A 19,037-nucleotide genomic window follows, 5' to 3' on the forward strand; every position below is an offset into this window, starting at 1 on the left:
AAGGGTTGGACTAGAAGATCTCCCAGGCCCTTTCCAGCTGTTTTTCTGTAACTCTGATACATTTTAGGGCTTCTTCTCTGGACGTATGTCCTTTTCTAGAGTGTGATCCTAAAATTAGCAAACAAATCGCTGGATGTATGATCAGAAAAGCGTTTGTTGTCTTGTCTGTTTTGTTTGTGTGTGAATTTATGTCTTTTTTCTTTTTCTTTTTATTAAGGTAATGGAAGAATTGCAGACCGCACCAATGAATAATGATGAAAAGGAACTGCTTCAGCTGCTCTCAACTCCTCATCTCAGGGTAAAAGGCTTTCTTATCTGTAGCTGAAGGAAAGGCTGCTGGTGCAAGCATTCAGGTCCTTTGGGTATTGCGACTGGGAACTGTGGCTTTAGTCATCTTCTTTTTATCGGTTTTTGACATTTGCCATCACTTAACATGTAACAGGCTAAAACTGATTCCTGCTGCACAATGTCACAGGATTTTTAGAAGATTTTTTTTTAATCCTCTGCCTGCTGTGTGGATGGGATTGCTAGTCAGTGAGAATGGATAAAGAATAAAATGCTTACAGTATTTAGCCATAAAGAAATCGATTGGAATTAATATTTGGCACATAGTATGGGCATCAGAGGACCGGTTGAGACTGATAATTATGCTCATGGTCTATTTTGTTAGGAATGTCAGATCTGGGGCTGCAAAAGTGACCGCAAGAAGGCAACAAAGAGACACTGAAACATTTAATTCTTTGCTGACAACTATTGCCTATCCAGATTTTTGCAGCCTAGATCGATAAATCTCTTGGTGTATTCGTCCATCAATCTGTCCATCCATCCGTCCATCCATCCGTCCATCCATCCATCCTTCTGTCAAATAGATCAGAGGTCCCCAACCCTGGTCCAATTCCTGATACTACACTATGGCCATGCAAGCAGTGGGCAAGTGTGCAAAATCATTACATCTCTCCTCCACCACCAACACCGTCTGTGGTCAACAGAGCCAGAAAAATTGGAGACCACTGAAATAGACCAAATGTGGAAACCAAAGACATGCAAGCTAATATTACTTTTATTACAAAGTTTTAATAACAGTCTGAATGGTCTTCCCCTTTCCTCCCTCCCTACTTCCCTTTTTCTTCATGAGAAATAGGGAGCTTCATGTCTAAGATGCTTACTCAAATTACACTTCTGGCCTGGACTCCGATTTCTTTTATCTTGCTGTTGTCTTGGTTGCAGGTCTTCCTCTTGTTCCTCCAGATGATTCCTTATGCCCATTATATGTTCCCATTTTGTAGTGGGGAAATTATTTCTAGAGTGAAAGGGTGCCTTTACCCTACTCTCAAATGGCCTCCATCTTTACTTGTATCATTTTTCCAATGAAAAGGAAGGCTCTACAGAGGAGGTGCTTGATCTTGTGTACTTTAGGTATCCCTTCGACCCCTATATGGGATCTGCAGGAGCTATGTCAGAGAAAGCTACTTCTTTTTTCAATTTGGGGAGCGAGAAAGTTCATAGATCATCATGCCAGGAATCCATTAATTTGTAGTAGGGATTGTGAGAAAGAAGCTGAGTTTTAAATATCAGATTACAGGTAGACTTATAACCATTCATTTAGTGACTGTTCAAGGTTGCAATAACCCTGAAAAAGTGACTTATGACAATTTTTCACACTTATGACCATTGCAGCATCCCTATGATCCCATGATCAAAATTCTGACCCTTGGCAACTAACATATATTTATTATGGTTGTAATATCTAGGGGGTTGTGTGATTGGGACCCTCTGGAAAGCAAAATCAATGGGGAGGCCAGATACATTTAACAGCCATGAACAACTGCAGTGATTCACTTAACAACTGTGGCAAGAAGTCATAAAATGGGGCAAAACCTACTTAACCGTTGTCTTCAGAGGTGGTATTCAGCAGGTTTTGACCAGTTTTGGAGAACCGGTAGTGGAAATTTTGAGTAGTTTAGAGAACTGGTAAATACCACCTCTGGCTGGCCTCGCCCCCATTTATTCTCTGCCTCCCGAGTCCCAGCTGATCGGGATGGAATGGAGATTTTATGGTATCCTTCCCCTGCCACTCTCACCAAGCCATGCCCACCAAGCCACGCCCACAGAACTGGTAGTAAATGTTTTGAATCCCACCACTGATTGTCTTGCTTAGCAACAGAAATTTGGGCTCAGTCCTCATAGGTTGAGGACTACCTCATTTACACCTTTTTGTGGCAGCAGCAAATCAACTGATTTGTATGGTTTCATTCTTAATTTGTTGCCCTGCTCTCTCTGAGATTTCTGCCCAGTCTAGTCTAGGTGGATTTTAAAAAGTATCAGGATCTCTTGGATTTACAGTCAAATCCCAGGCAAAGAGCTTCTAGAATTAATCCATTTTGTATGTTAACAACCCGTCCCCCCTTAGGAACATTTGGCTTAAGTTTAAGGGGTTCAAGATTTTTAAGGATGCTTTATGCTTCTGTAAGCTGTAAGGCATCCGTTGCATTCCCCAAACATCTTCCTAACTCTCCAAAATAAAGATGGGTCTGAAATGTTCAGCTATACTCACTTTTGGAAAATGCAAATGCTGCGATGGGATGGATGAGGGATGTGCCAGTAAGTTCAGATTGCCCATCCCCCCCCCAAGGAAACCAAGACACATGCCGGCTAGGAAATTTGGATGTTGAAGTCATACATGTTAAAGTTGCTAAGGTTCTAGCTGTGGTTGCCTGAAATGGCTGCTTCACTTTGGCTACTATAGAAGGGCTAGCCATAAGAAGAGAGGAGTAAAGAGCAACTTGTGACTCTGGGTCTGTAGGCCATAGGAGGTTTGTGTTGGGGAAAAATACAGTTGGCAGTGCCTGACACCAGAAAGATGACAGCATTTATGCCAGGCAAACATTCAGGAGAATGTTCCAGAGAGGAGGTCGGCTTTTCTCCAGCCACCCAGCTAAGGGAAACTCCACACCATGAGCAGGGAGTCATGCATTGGCAGCTTTCTCAGGGTTCCCAGATACCAAGATCCATGTGTGGGGCTTAAATGGTGGCTGTGAGCGCTTCCCTTTTTATGGCACATGACAATGCTTACAAAATAGGCAGGACTGAATTGCAACACTGCATCTGCTATCTTGTCTTTTTGAAATTCCCAAATGTTGGAGGTCTGTCCTACAGATCCATTTATCTGCATTCCTGAAGATTTTCTAGTAGTGAGAAAGACATAGGAATGTATGACTCCATGCTCAGGCAATATCTCGCTACTCATATTGAAGCCATTCTGCCTGAGTTTTCCCTCCCCCTCAAAAAATGCTTTTTAGTGCTCCTTAAGGTTAATGGGTAATTCTATCCTGAATTCTGCAATATAGTTTATTCCCTAAGGTTTTTATTCCGTGTCTTTAATATCTTGCATGGTAGAAAAGTAAAATAAAGCTTTTAATAACTTACCCTACTTCAGAAGATGAATAGGGAAAGGAGGGATGATGGACACGAAAGCTTTTTTTTTGAAGCATAAAATGCACTTTGCACGTGCTCCGATGATAGGAACTGTAAGATGCTAAGCTTTTCCCCCCCCATCCTTTGCTAACCTGCAATTTTACTTACCTCCTCCTGCAACCTTGTTGATGTGTATTTAAACTCTTTGCTTCTTAGGTCCAGATTATCTCTCTGTAACAGAAATAGTTATTCCCTCTTGTTATCATATCAGAACTTCATTCTCTGATTCCGGAAGGGAACATTTTCCTTTCCTTCCTATTAGATTTGAATATTCAGATAATAAACAGGATTTTAATGAGAGTGTTTTAATAACTTTTACTGACTAAGAAATGGAAGACAAAGGCACTCGAATTGCAGAGGTCTATTATAAATTCAGAATCTACTAGTTTAAAAGAAAGCCTGTGCACAAAAGAATTGAAAATTAAGAGGGATTACATTTAATACACCCAATGAAGAGCTCTTCTCCACTTGGCTGGGGATGGGAGTGGGTGGCAGACATATTAATTATGCAGCTGTATTTATCTAAAATATAAAAAGTATATGTTTACATAAGACCCATAAACTGTAAAAATGGGTATCCTGGGGTTCATGAGCCACAGGCAGGCCACGGCATCCTGGGGGTGGGTGGGGGTGGTGCGGGGGGAAGGACCAGCTCCTTTGACCCTTGTCTTTGGCTTTTAGTGCTTTTTAGAGAAGAGAGATATTTAAACCAACCAGTCAGGGAACAGAGAACTATTTCAGATCATGACAATAGAAAAATTTGAGAAGCCTTGATAACCAATCTGCTAAAAATAAAAGTGGGTTTAAAACCTTGGAACATGCATACTGAATAGAGAGGGGAAGGTACTTAGATTTTGTAGGAGAAGATCTTCATCCTGAATGAGGATTATTGCATTTATAATGAATGAACTTTGCTTAGATATCTAAGCCTGGTTCTAGTTTAACCCTCATGAAGGTGCTTTCCCTCCCATCCCTGAGACAGAAGGACAACATATCACTTCCAAAAACCACTGCCTGAAAATGGCAGTCTGTTTACTGTACCTGTGCCCTGAGGCCGGAAGAGCTACTGCAAAGATGTTATTTTCTATGCGGTGAATGAATCTATGGGCTGGAGAAAAGCAGTGCTTTGGACAAGGAGATCCAAAGTTTTGAGCTGTAAAAACACAGAAAACAATGTCATCTCTCGTTGCAAGCACTGGGAGTCCTCCCACTGCCCTTTTCCTTGCATGTTTCTCAGTTCTGTGAGCAAAGGCTCTCCAATGCTTTTGGCTGGGACGAGGTGCTGAGAATATTCACCTTCTCCTTCCCTTCCCCATCATTCCTTATTTTGCAGCAGCTATTCTACACCGAACAGACTGGCTTCCAGCAGTTAGTTTATTTGGTGCAGTGCCTCTGCCTTTCAAAGATCACAGTCCTCTCTTTCCCAATCGTTTTCTTTCCAAACGTCTACTGTCAGCAAGTGATACTCACGGGGATGGAACCCTTTGACAACACAGGGGATGTAACACGGGTGAACGCATTCAGGTGTGCTGACTACGTTCTATGCAGACTTAGCCAACCGTGGCAGACAGCCTCCCTTCTCCTCCTAGGCTTTTCTTCCCCTCTGCCTTTGATCTCCCGTGGGACTCCTACAGAGCCCTTTGATTTGTATACTGATGGGAATATCAATTCCTTATGTATGCACTGTTGATCTTTCATGAGATCAGTATTCCTCCGGGCAAAACTAAGAAAAGGAAAAGAACAGGCGGGTATGATGAGGTTCAGTTCTCTCTGGCAGCCAGAACAGAAATGACCAAAGAAGAGGAGAACCTGCAGCTGGGCGAAGGGATAGTCCTGCTCCAGGCCAATTACAGTAGTCCTCAACTTATGATCACAATTGGGATGGGACCTGTTAGATCTGGGCAACGAGAGACAGACTGCGGACACGAAGTGACTTAACAGCTCTTTATTAGTAGTAATAGTGATCCAGCTTACTCTGAGGTCGGAGGGTTCCCCTTTTATAGGGAGTGGGCACGCCCCTCGACCAATCAGAGGAATACCTGTTTCCCGCTGTAGGAGCGGACCAGAGGGAAGACTTATCCCGATATATGTTAATATCTAACACCCCTCCCCTCCTAGATGGGACGTTACGGTAGGTGACATAGTCCTTTAGGTAGGTGGGTGTTTGTCTTGCTCGGGCGGAACGTCGTAGTTCAGGTTGGGTTGAAGTAGTTGCAGGATCGGGTGCATTTCCTTTTTTCCGTTCTGGAGGTCTTTCGCTTTCGTTGCTTGGGCATTCAGGAGCTAGTTCGGCTGCGTTGACTGGGGGTTCTTCAGCTGCGTGCGTGTTGTCCTGTTCTACGCTTAGCTCGCCGGTGTCGTTGTTCCCTGCGATGGAGTTTTCCTGCGGTTGGCTCTCTGTAGACAGGAAACTTTCGCCTTCATCCCTGATGTTGGAGTGTGTAAGGCGACCTCGAAGTTGATCGATGTGCCTTTTCCAATTTCGCCCATCTTCTAGCTCCAGCAAATACGATCGAGGACCCGTGATGCCAATGACCCTTGCTGGCATCCACAATGTCCCCCCTGTGTAGTTGTGAGCATATACTGAGTCCCCTACTCTGAAAGACCGGACCTTACTTGTAGAGTCTGGGGGAGCCGTGGCAGAGTAATTCGGGTGGAGCCGGTCCAGGTGAGACCGTAGGCGGCGACCCATGAGTAGTTCAGCGGGGCTCCTACCCGTTGTTGCGCTCGGGGTAATGTGTTGAATGAGGAGGTAATGGTCAATGCGTGTTTGCCAATCACCTGGACCCATCCTAGCGAGGGCCTCTTTCGCGAATCGCACCATTCTCTCTGCCTGCCCGTTGGATGCTGGATGGAATGGCGCGATGAGGGCATGCCTGATTCCCAAACCCGCTAAAAATGTTTCAAACTGCATGGCCGTGAATTGGGGCCCGTTATCGGATACTAAAAGATCTGGTAGGCCATGGGTGGCGAAGAGCCGCCGAAGAACCTTTATGACTGCCTCTGCCGTGGTTGACGTCATTAAGACTACATCTAGCCATTTAGAATAAGCATCTACAACTATGAGGAATGTTTGACCCTGGAATGGCCCTGCAAAATCAATGTGTATACGTGACCAGGGTGCCTTGGGTTTCTCCCATTCTGTGGCGGCCGCTTCCGGGGGTGCTGGTCTCGACTCCTGACATGGGTCGCAAGTGGCCACCCACTCCTCTATTTCTTTGTCCATGTTTGGCCACCACACGTAACTTCTCGCTAACGCTTTCATTCTCACGATCCCCGGGTGACCCATATGCAAAGCATCTAATACATTTTTTCGTAGAGCATAAGGAATAACAACTCGATCCCCCCACAACAAACATCCCTGTAATACTGAGAGTTCGTCCCGTTTCGACCAAAACATTTTGAATTCCGGGTCCACATTTCCCTTCGGCCACCCCCTCCATACCCAAGTTTGCACTTGCTTTATTAAACTGTCTTTAGAGGAGAACCTTGCAACATCGTAGGAAGAAACCGGTCCCGAATCCAAACAGTCAATGAGCAATACCGGTACTTCTGGAGTGGGGTCTGGCAAAATGTCTGGTAATGGGCAACGGCTGAGCGCGTCTGCGTGTCCTAGAGTGGAGCCCGGTCGATGAATTAACTTGTAGGAGTACGCAGCCAGGAAAACAGTCCACCTGGTCATGCGTGGAGAAAGGGAGACCGGAGTGGGGCGGTTTCCCGCCAAAAGTCCCAACAGCGGTTTGTGATCTGTGATCAGTTCAAAATCGCGGCCGTAGAGGTATTCATGGAAACGTTTTACACCCGCTACGGCAGCCAGCGCTTCTCTGTCCATTTGGCTGTAGTTCCTTTCGGCCGATGAAAGAGTTCTGGAGTAGAAAGCAATGGGTGCTTCTTTTCCGTCGGGCATCCTGTGGCTGAGGACTGCTCCAACTCCAAAAGGCGATGCGTCGCAGGTCAATACTAGCGGTAGAGTCTGACTGTATTGAACAAGTAGTGAGTCAGCGGTGAGCAGGCGCTTTACCCCGGCGAAAGCTGCAGCTTCGGCTCGTCCCCATTTCCATGGTGAGTTCCTCTGGAGTAGACGGTGTAGAGGCTCAGCAACGGTTGCCTTCTGTCTCAGAAAAACGCTGTAGAAGTTAAGTAATCCGAGGAAGGCCTGCAACTCGGTCTGATTCCGTGGTGTGGGGGCGTCCTGGATCGCCTTAATTTTCTTTGAAGTGGGGTGTATTCCCTGACCATCGATTCTATAACCCAGGAATTCTACACTAGGCACGTTAATTTGGCATTTTTCTTTTTTAAGGCGGAGACCCTTTTCTCTGATTCTGGCCAAAACAGATCTGACTCTTTTGTTTAATTGCTCCTCATTTGCAGCGGACACCAAGATGTCGTCAAAATAGGGGACGACTCCTGGTATCCCTTGCAAAAGCCGTTCCATGACGCTCTGGAACAATCCTGGGGCAATGCTTACGCCAAATTGTAGCCGGTTGCATTTGAATGCTCCTCTATGCGTCACTATGGTTTGGGCCTCCGCTGTGGCGCTATCCACTGGCAGTTGCTGGTAAGCTTGCGCCATGTCTAACTTTGCAAATATCTTTCCTGGCCCCAACGAGTGCAATAAGTGCTGTACTACAGGCACAGGATATGCGCTCTGTTGTAGCGCGACATTAATTGTGCACTTATAGTCCACGCAGACGCGGACTGATCCGTCTGGTTTGACTGGGGTCACGATAGGTGTTTCCCAGCGCGCGTGATCTACCGGCTCAAGGATCCCTTGTTCCACTAACTTATCTATCTCCTTATCTATTTTTGGGCGGAGTGCAAAAGGCACTCGTCTCGGTTTAAGTCGGATTGGCGCCACATTTGGGTCTAAATTAAATGATATTGGTTTGCCCACATACTTACCAAGACCGGGGCTGAACACATCCTCGAACTCCTTAAAAATCTTTTCAGCGCTGCTGTTTCTCACGGCGTTGATTCCGGTGACTTCTAATCCCAGGGCTTCAAACCAATCAAGCCCCAGAAGGTTCTGCAATGGCGCGCTGGCGATGGTCACGGGCAGCTGGGCTTCGATGTCCTTGAAACGGATGCGGAATGTGCCTTGGCCCACGATGGGGACTTGGTTCCCCTGGTAGTCTCGTAGCAGGACGTCTGGAGCACGCAGTTGGCTCTTTCTGAGGCTAGGGATAGCCTGTTTCATGGATGCCCATGAAATGATCGTCAGGGTTGATCCTGTGTCAACTTCTAGCTCGCAGGGTGAGCCCTCCAAGAGGACTGTGACTTTCAGCCTTTTGGGCCGCTTAGGGCGGACCTGATGTATCGTGGTGAGATACGTTCGCAACTCCTCTCTCTGGGTCAACTCTATCTCATCGTCAACATCCTGAAAATACTCTTGTTGAGCGTCTTGATAGAACGCTCTTTCAGCTCTCTGTGTGTATTCTCTCTGGGGATACGCTCGCTCACTTCCTTGTGAGTAGTCTCTCTGGGAATACGCTCGTTCAGCTCTTTGGAAATTTTCTCTCTGGGTAAACACTTGTGGATTTCTCTCTGGGCGCCCTTTTTGATTTCGCCAAGCCCCTGGGTTGGGCTTCTGTTGGCGGTACATGGGTGGCTGCCGTGAGGCAGGGACTCCGCTCCGGCACACTCGTGCGATGTGCCCAAGTTTGTTGCAATGCGAACAAACAACGTTCCTGAACCTACAAGTAGACCTGGGGTGATTCCCTCCGCAGCTTGCGCAGGGCGGCAAACGGGATCCGGGTCTCCCCCCAGGCCTCACGTGACTGCTCTGCATTAGGTGACTGTCCTCGAATTCGGGATTCTCGTAATCGGGGCTTGTGTCCTCGTAGTGAACTCTGGTTTGCCTCGGTGCTGGCTGGTTTACGCTGGCCCCACGTTGTATGGTCACCGATGACTTCTCCGCTGATTCTGACGCTCTTGCTTCGTTTAACGCTGTCTGTAGGGTTAAACTCGGGTTTGCCAACAGCTTCTTTTGCAACGAAATGTCTCTTATCCCACAGATGAGCCGCTCTAAGATGTGTTCTTCCAGATCCCTGTATTCGCAGTGAGCTGCTGCTTTTCGTAGGGCTGCAACATATTGATTAACGGATTCTCCCGCCTTCTGAGTCCTCATGTTGAATTCCTTGCGGCAGACATGGCGGGAAGGTTTTGGCGCGTAATGGGTTTGCAGAGTCTGTTGCAACGTTGTCCACGATACTGCTTGTATTGGAGTAGGCGCGGTGAGGTCTCTGGCCGTATTGAAGACTTCTTTTCCGCAGTAGCCGAGGAAGATGTTTTTCTTCCTCGCATCGGTGATCCCCGTGTATTCGTTCGCTTCGAGGAAACACTCGAAACGAATCATGAAGGCTTCCCATTCGTCGTTTTCTGGGTCGAAAGGAGCGGGGGGAGCATGCATCGCCATCTTCTCTGTTTGAATTTGCCGCGCTGCGGTGATCTGAGATGGCTGTCGGAATTTCTGCCGAATTCCTGGGCTGGATCAAATCCGGAGATTCTGGAGGTAGCGTTCTTCGTCCTATCTGTCTCTCAATCCCCACCTTCGTCGCCAATGTTAGATCTGGGCAACGAGAGACAGACTGCGGACACGAAGTGACTTAACAGCTCTTTATTAGTAGTAATAGTGATCCAGCTTACTCTGAGGTCGGAGGGTTCCCCTTTTATAGGGAGTGGGCACGCCCCTCGACCAATCAGAGGAATACCTGTTTCCCGCTGTAGGAGCGGACCAGAGGGAAGACTTATCCCGATATATGTTAATATCTAACAGGACCTTTGTCATTAAGGGAGTTGCACCAATTTTATCATCTTTTTCCCCCCCTTTTTAACTAAATCACCATGATTTTTCCCATTGATTTTCCTTGTGTGAAGCTGTCTGGGAAGTCTCAAATGGTGATCATGTGACCCTGGGACCATCATAAACAAGTGCCTGTTAACAAGTGCCTGAATTTTGATCATGTGACGATGGTGACGCTCCGACTGTTGTTAAGTATGAGGGCTTATTGTAAGTCACTTTTTCCAGCACTGTTGTGGCTTTGAATAATCATTAAATGAGTGGTCATAAGGCGAAGACTGTAGAGACCAGTAGGTTGCCAATTGTCCACAAAATTCTCTATTCAACATTGAATGTCTGGCATGGAAAGTTTTCTTCCAGCTTCCTATGAAAACACTGCTCGCCTGGATCACTTTGTTCCTGCTTCAGCCACACATTGGAAAGCTGCAGAAGTTTCCCTTTGAGGAACAGTCCAAACCCCTGCCCAAGCAGGAGACCCTATGCCCGGAATGGCGAACCTATGGCATGTGTGCCACAGGTGACACGTATAGCCATTTGTCAGGGCACCTGAGGCGTTGCCCTGTCAGCTGGCTAGCACGCATGTGCGCAATGGCCAGCTGACTTCAGCCTTTTTTTGAGCCCATTTTTCACCCTCCCCAGGCTTCCCTGAAGGTTCTAGAGGGCAAATAATGACCCTACAAGCAAACCGGAAGCATTTCCAGTTTGCTCATAGGGTCGTTTTTTGTCCTCCGGAGCCTTCAGGGAAGTCTCCTGAAGTCTCCTGAATGCTCTGGAGGGCTAAAATCGCCCCTACGAGCAATCCGGTTTGCTCATAGCGTTGTTTTTGCCCTCTGGAGGCTTCAGGGAAGTTTCTGAAGGGCCTCCGGGGGTGGGGGTGAGGGAGGCTGTTTTCGCCCTCCCCAGGCTCCTATAAAGCCTCTGGAGCCTGGGGAGGGTGAAAAAAGCATGCAAAAAATGGGGGGGGGGGGAGCGCTGGTCATGCACCCCTGTGCATGACCTCCCTGCGCTCCTCCCACTTTTGGCACGCAAGCCAAAAAAGATTTACCATTGCTGCCCTATGCCATTCTAGACAAATGGCTATCCAGTCTCTTCTTGAAAATCTCCAGAGATGGAGCACCCACAACTTCTGAAGGGAAGCTGTTCCACTGGTTAATTGTTTTCACTGACAGCATATTTTTCTTAATTCTAGATTGGATCACTTGTAGATACGTTTCCATTGATTACTTCTTGTCCTACCTTCAGGTGCTTTGGAGAATAGGTTGACTCTCTTCTCTGTGTCATCCCCTCCGATATTGGAAGACTGCTATCATGTCACCCCTAGTCCTTCTCTTTGTTAGGTTAGACATACCCATTTCCTGCAACTGTTCATTGTATGTTTTAGCTTCCAGCCCCTCCCCAATCGTCCTTGTTGCTCTTCTCTGCATCCTTTCTAGAGTTTCAATATTTTTTTTTGTATCATAGTGACCAAACGTGGATGCAGTATTCCAGGTGTGGTCTTACTGAAGCAGTATAAGATGGAACTAATACTTCATGTGACCACGATACTATTAAATATTAATTAATGACTCTTCAGTATTCCCCAAAACATGTGGAGCATTTGGCCCTACCTTTTTCTATGATATCATCAGATCACAAACTATGCCCCTACGGCCCCAACAGGACAAAAAGCAAAGGTTGGCACTGAATGCTAGAAAACTGTCCTCTATTGAGACAGAGTGCAGAATGTGTTTTGAGTTTGCCAGCAAGTACACAGTAACTGGATTTCCACAATACATTAAAAATGGGGTTGGGTGGATTTGGTTAGCATCTTGCAGAAAACCACCCATTATCTTAGTGTGTTGTGTAAACTAAGCCATCACATTAACATGCTTATTTGTTTAGGCATTGTATCTTAAGTAAATACAGCAATTATATTTTTGTTACCCTGGATTTAAGGTTAGTGTGATGTGCCAACCTAGCTGCTGAAATCCCAGGGAAGAAAGAAAAGAACAGAAATGTTTGGAACTGTTTGAGGGCTACTTTGGACAAACAGAGAACAAATGGGTAAACCCTTCCGTCTCTCCAATTGTTTCTTTCTATTATATCCAGTGGAAGTGGGTTTTTCTATTCAGAAATGGCCAGCAAACTACTATACATTCTGCTAAGCAGAAGGTGGAATGGATAAAAATAAACACTATGGCCTTTTAAAAACAAGTTATTACCTTTTTTTTTTTTAAAAAATTACTCTTTGGCAACAAGGATGAGTAGGATTTCCATGCTTGTTTGGCACGTAGACATTCACACATAAAGTCCCTAATATCTCAAATTTAAAATAATTAGGAAATAGGTGGGGAAAGGATTTCTCTGTCTATAATTCTGAAAATCTATTTTTCCTTGAAGTATACAACCTTGTATTCAGTTTTCCTTTTCTTCCTTTGTCTTTTTTTTCCACCAGTATTGTCAACTTTTAGATTGTAATATTTTTGGAACAACTTTGAAACCTTGACTAAACAGAAGTGCATGCAAAATTTTGTGATGCTGCAGCTTGTTTGGTCTGTGAGACTCCTATTAATATAACCTAAAATACTATTGATATTGGAGTTTTTATATTTCTTGACAGACGTTCACTAGCTTATTCAATTTTAGCGTTCATTCTTGTACTTTTTTTTTAATGGTGTACACCTGCATGGCTGCTGCCTAGCCTATCTCTTTCTTCCAGTCATCACTGTATATTTATTTGTTCTGAGATTGCTGTATTTTCTTGAAATGTGGAAAAATGGGCTCCATTGTAGCTCTGTGGCTGACTGCCAGCTTGGATCCATTGTATGAAATATTTAATACTGCTCTGCAAGCAGAAGGATTGTGTTCTTTTTAGATTTATCTCGGATCTTATAAAACATGCAAGAAGAACAAGAGGAAAAAACAATTTAAGAGGAATGAAGAAGAGTATTTGAATTCAAAGACAGTCTATGTTTTTTTTTTTCGCACACACATATGCATCATGCAAATCAGAAAGTTATCCCTTCAAATATCCTGTAGAGAAATGATTTTAATGTGATCCCAGATATCTGTATTGCCTTCTTTTGCTAAAGATTGTGGGGGATTAGAAAGACTCGATTAGAAAGAGTTTAGGTTTTAGTGTTACTTCCTGAAGGCAAAAATAAGAATATGCTTTTTATTATCCATCTGATCTAGCATTCTATTCTCATAGCAGCCAGCCAGATGAAAACACTTAATTCACATGTGGGTATGTTATACCGTTATGGTAAATAAGGATATTCTCAAAATGGACTGGTTTGTGCATGTTTGTGTGATAACCCTAGGATACTTGTAAGATAGTATTTTCAGCAAGAGCAGATTGTTGTTGGGTTTGATATAAAGCAAAGCTATCATTTTTTTAAGTTAAATAAACTATAATGTTTTGCTATTTTTGAATATGAGCTCGCCCAGCAACCAATTTAAATGACCAACTACAATTAGATACCTTAATTTGAAACTTATTTGCAAGCCATTGTGCCCCAATTAGTTGGTTGTGGTATCTGAGTGATCAAACTTACCAGTTTATAATTGATTGTGTCATCCAAACAACTGTTGCAGGCAGTGAATTAATACTGGGATTGAATACTGTGCTCAAAGTATGGCTTACTTTTTTAACCAGGGCAGGCGAATTCAAAAGACAAGTCTTGCCATCTCTTAACTTCTAAATCTAAAGCGCAGTGAAGATTATTCTAGTTTATTTTGCTTATTGTTAAATGACTTTAGATTAGTGTTTTTCAACTTCACAATTTTACACTGGGTGGATTTCAACTCTGAAAATTCTTTGCTGACTGGGGAATTATGAGAGTTGAAGTCCACACATTTAAAGATATCAAATTTGAAAAACACCACTATTTTTCAGAATGGGAAGCTACAAGCACTGACATGTATAGTTATGTGTGAGTTAGATAGCTTTGTAGCCAATCAGTGATTGCCATTTTTGGCAAGGGTGGTAAATTAGTTGTTAACTAAGATTCTATTGATGACACATATCAACAATTTGATATTTGAGTTAATAATTGATTTAATTTTATGTGCATGGCTGCTCACCTCACTCAATACCAGAAAGCTAACAACAAATAACAAAGTGCCATCAAAGCAGCATAAGAAAAACTGTAAGGAGAGCTGAGGTTAAAAACCCAATTGACAATAACTGAAAATCACAGCCCACTAGGGCCTACGAACTAGCTGACTCTCAAGCCCATGGGGTTTCCTAATCATGCTAACAAATTGCTAGGATCAGATACGAGGTGCTACAAAGCAGAGTGAGTTACGATTCTCCAGTGAAAACAAATTTTGACATAAGCACAATGCAGCATTAACACTGTACAGGCAGGTTGCAATTAGTACAAGTTTGAATAATGAAATACTTGATTTAGTGCAAATTTAGTGCAAATTGTAAGTTGATACTAGTTGACATTTGCATTTCCTGGGAGGAAGTATGTCAAACTGAAGATGGTTCTGTGAAAGCAAAGCCAACAACTGTGTCAGAAACCATGGGACTGGAGAGAAGACCTGTTCCTTGGATCATCTCTGGAAAAGAAGAGGATGGGTCATGTCCATGTGTGATCCAGACAGCTGCTTCTCTCAAGAAGACCAAAGGAGGAGTTTTCCATTTTCTCTGTGTTTGAGCATTAGGAGGGGACAGGATCAACAATATTGGTTGCAACTGGGGAATAACTTTTTAAAGGATATTAAGTTTGCAAACCTCACTTTCTAATCATTTTCAGAAATTGTCTATTAATCATTGTAAAGCTTTTAGAAACTTTTAGAACAACAAATTTGGAAAAATTGAAAAATCGGGTTAACTTATCTTCAATTCTGAACAAAAGGAATATTAATCATAAGACTAAGAATGTTTTTTAAAAACCCTGAAATGAACAGCCAAATAAGATTTTGATCTTAGAAAGTTATAAATGGAATAACAATCTTAAGTAATTTTGGAATACTGAAACTGCAATAAGACTTTGGAATTAAGTATAAAGAATAATCAGCTTCTTGTGGGGAATAGATCTGTTTTGGTTTTTGAAAAGCATAACATTTTTGGCAAGGGTAGTAAAACAAAAATTGGACACTAGAAGAGTCTAAAGATTAGTTTAGAGGAAAAATTCAAGCCTATAAAATGTAAAACTTTATAAAAATGAAAATGCTGAAGGTATTAAGTTTTCAAAATACTTTTGAAAAACTGAGTCAGACATTAATAGGCACAGTATCAACAATGTCAGTAATGTTATCTGCTAATAAATGACAGATGTTGAACAAATTTTATTGGACAAGATGATAAGGCAAGAGAATGGCTTAGAAAAAGGAATAAACATCTTTATTAAACAAATTCCTGAATCCAAAAACAGTGTACAAACCATCAAATCATTAAACAAAAAACATTGTGTTTTAGTGGAATAACAGTCTGGCACCAATATCATGAAGATCTGAGGTCTGGATTACATTATTTCTAAGAAGCATTAAATACACTTGTTTAAATCATTGATTTTGACTGCAGACTTACTTGATGGTAGGCAGTGAGATTTCTCAGGTTTGGATTTGAAATAAACTTATGGGGCTTGATTTATGGTATTTGCAACAAATGTTATCTGCTAATAACATTTAATTTAATGTTTAATTAAATATGTTTGGAAAATCAAGTGAATCAGGTGGATAGCAGGTAAAAAATATTATCCTGACAGTCTAAAGGCATCAAATAAATATTCCATCATCTGATTTTTAACAAATGGAAACAAAGATGGAAGAATTTCTGGGAAAACATTAGGAATGTTCCAAGTGAAGCAGACCATTGTCTGGAAATGTTTCCCTACCTCCCAAGTTTTGTGTTTGGGCAAGATAATTATCAAAGCCTATGGAAGTTTCCTTCCTAATTATACATTATGTAACAGTTAGGTTTTGCAAATAAGAACTTAAAAATGGTGCCTTGGATGATGGGCTGACAAATTTACTTGAAATACTTTGAAGATACATATTTATAAAAAATGGATTATGTTGCCAAATTGGGTTTAATTGAACAGTCCCAGTTTTATTGTGAAAACCTGTTCACTGCGCTGCATGAATGCAGATGACAAACAGAAAAGTTGGAGATATAATCAAATCAATCAAATCTTTATTATGGTTATAGACCAACACAATGAAGGTGGAATACAAGCAATACTTTTTAAACACCTAAAATATTAAAACAAAAATTTCACAAAATTAAGAAACATAGAAAATACATTTTAAAAAGACTAGAAAATATTTTAAAAGTCTAAAAAATCTATATGCAGGGGTAGAGACATTAGATAAATACAAGAAAACATTAAAACTAGTTTAAGACACAGGACATCTGATGGATTTTAAATGCTGCTGCACAGAACCTGGTAACATATGTTTGTAATAGATTAGTATCTGCAAGCAGTAGAGAATTATAAAATTTTCCTGTGCATCCTGGATGTTTATACTGTGGTGGTGAAATGAAGCCAGCATAAATGTTTCTGAATACAGACGCTGGAGAAGCAGTGTTGTTTCTATATCTCCACAGTCACAAGGGCATTGAAGAAAACTGATCTCTTTCTGTTTTCACTTGCCCTTTTATTTTATTGTTCTCTGTTTCCTGTCTCCCTTTGTCCCAAGGCGATGCTCGTTGTACATGATACTGTTGCTCAGAAGAATTTTGACCCTGTTCTTCCTCCATTGTTGGATAATATTGACGATGATTTTGATGAAGAATCAGTAAAAATAGTTCGTCTAGTAAAGAATAAAGAACCTTTGGTACGTATCATTAGTGATTCCATTGAGATTAAAATAACTATAGTATGCATGAAGTATGGGGCATTTTTTAGATGTGCAAATAATTCCAGATGATGAAAAGAGAAAAGGAATGGAGAAGCAAAGATGTTTTTTTGTAGGGATGAATCTCCTTGGCAGTGTTGAGTACTTCCAGCATGATTAACAGCTTCTCTCCTACCCATAAAATGTCCATATTTTCATATTTGGATGACATAGTAAGCCAAACACCATCTGATTTAGTATGTTGTGTAAACATGGTTATTCTGTGAAGAAGTATTTTGACTCTTGTGCTTTAAACTGGCTGCCAATCAGGTTCATTAGTGATTTCATTCTAGTGTTTTGGAATCCAAAACTGGTAGATTCTCATTCTCACTATGGCTAAGCCAAGCCAACATAGCTAATGGCAAGGCATTGTGGGAACCCAATTCGTGTTAGTCCCTTATTCAGCACCAGTTGTTTTGGTTTTATTTTAATATATAGATGTAAGTAAAGATGTATTAGACTTTAAAGTCCTTAAATATTTGGAACTTATCTGATCAGCTGTCTGTCTGAGTTTTCAGCTTAGCGTACTTCTTGAGTTTTGCTCCAACATTCATATGTCAATAAAGAGGAAATCTATCAGTTTCTTAGTCTTCTATGTTAAATTAATTCCAACTCATTTCTACATGTTTCCCATATTTTAAATTTAAGAATATATTCACATTTTCTTGAACATTTTTTCCATTAATATACATTAATTTCTGTGTTTCATATACATATTTTGCCAGCCACGTTCTTGATTTATTTTAAATTGTATGGGGTGTTCCCATAATTATATATATCTCATTGTTGAGATGTGAACTCAGTTTCAGAATCTATAAAAGTAAGTTCCCTGTAAGTATTGCATGAATTGCATTTATGTTTAAGAACGGGATAACATAGGAATTGATCATACAGATAGTCCTTGTCTAGCAACCACAGATGGGACTGGTAACTCTGTTGCTAAGCAACCTGGTCATTAAATGAGACATGATGTGACCATGATTTTACTGCCAGCTTCTCCATTGACTCTGCTTTTCAGGATTAGGTTATGAAGTATGCAAATGGCAATTATGTGAACAAGGGATGCTATACTGGTCATACATATTTGCCAGTTATGAAGTGCCCAAATTTCAATCATGTGACTGTGAGGAGGCTGCTGTGATCATAAATGTCAGGACTAGTTGTAAAATTAGTTTTCTAGCACTGTTGTAACTTCAAACCATCAACAAACAATGCTTTCATTAAGTAAGTCTATATGTAGCATAAAAATATGAACTGAATGAATTTCATTCTGTCTCTAGCAGAGTCATCAGGAAATATCAGGATCTCCAGGAATGTCTTGATTTGGGAATGATTTACAGCCCTCCTTTCATAGGTTTCTAGAACTACATATTGCAGCTTGCACTGGTTCATCTTAAAAGTGTAATGCTTCAATCTGCTGATGATATTATATTTATTCTACTTCAATCAACGGCGTATTGAATATTGTTATAGTATGATTATTCTTAAAAAAAGATATAATTAACCTTGTGAGGACTTTTATCCTGAAAAAAATGCAATATTCCTATTAATAAACAATGCTGTTATTAATAAGAGGAGGTATTCGGGGATCAGCTGGAATTGTAGCAGATGTAGCAGGACAGATCAAAGAAAACATTTCTTCATGCATCTTATAATTAATAGAATTCACTTCCATTAATCTTGGTTTAGGTTGTATTAAAGTGGGCCCGTTTAAATTCACAGAGAATAGAACTAGCCATAGCTATTAACCGTGACAGCTACATAGAATTTCCAGAGGCAATGTCATAATGAATATTAATTGTTGAGTGGGATCAAAAAGTGAGAGGAGGCATTTGTTTTCATATCTTGCTCTAGGTTCCCCTCCAACTTGTATTTGACCACTATATACTGTATACACAGAGGTTTTTCTTTTAGGCTTAATTTGATCAAGCCT

The 19,037-nt window shown here is 41.9% G+C and overlaps 1 protein-coding gene across 1 annotated transcript in view; it reads left to right on the plus strand.

Moving 5' to 3' along the window:
• The window catches only part of MPP3 (MAGUK p55 scaffold protein 3), a 107,860-nt gene that overhangs the window by 18,658 nt on the left and 70,165 nt on the right, over positions 1-19,037 (plus strand). The window contains exons 5-6 of the mRNA XM_081932074.1: positions 218-298; positions 16,907-17,044. Of these exons, the coding sequence (XP_081788200.1) occupies positions 218-298; positions 16,907-17,044 (219 nt within the window). The remainder of the gene's footprint in view (positions 1-217; positions 299-16,906; positions 17,045-19,037) is intronic.

The sequence above is a fragment of the Natrix helvetica genome, assembly GCF_964273705.1.
Source record: "Natrix helvetica genome assembly, chromosome: Z".
Classification (NCBI taxonomy): domain Eukaryota; kingdom Metazoa; phylum Chordata; class Lepidosauria; order Squamata; family Natricidae; genus Natrix; species Natrix helvetica.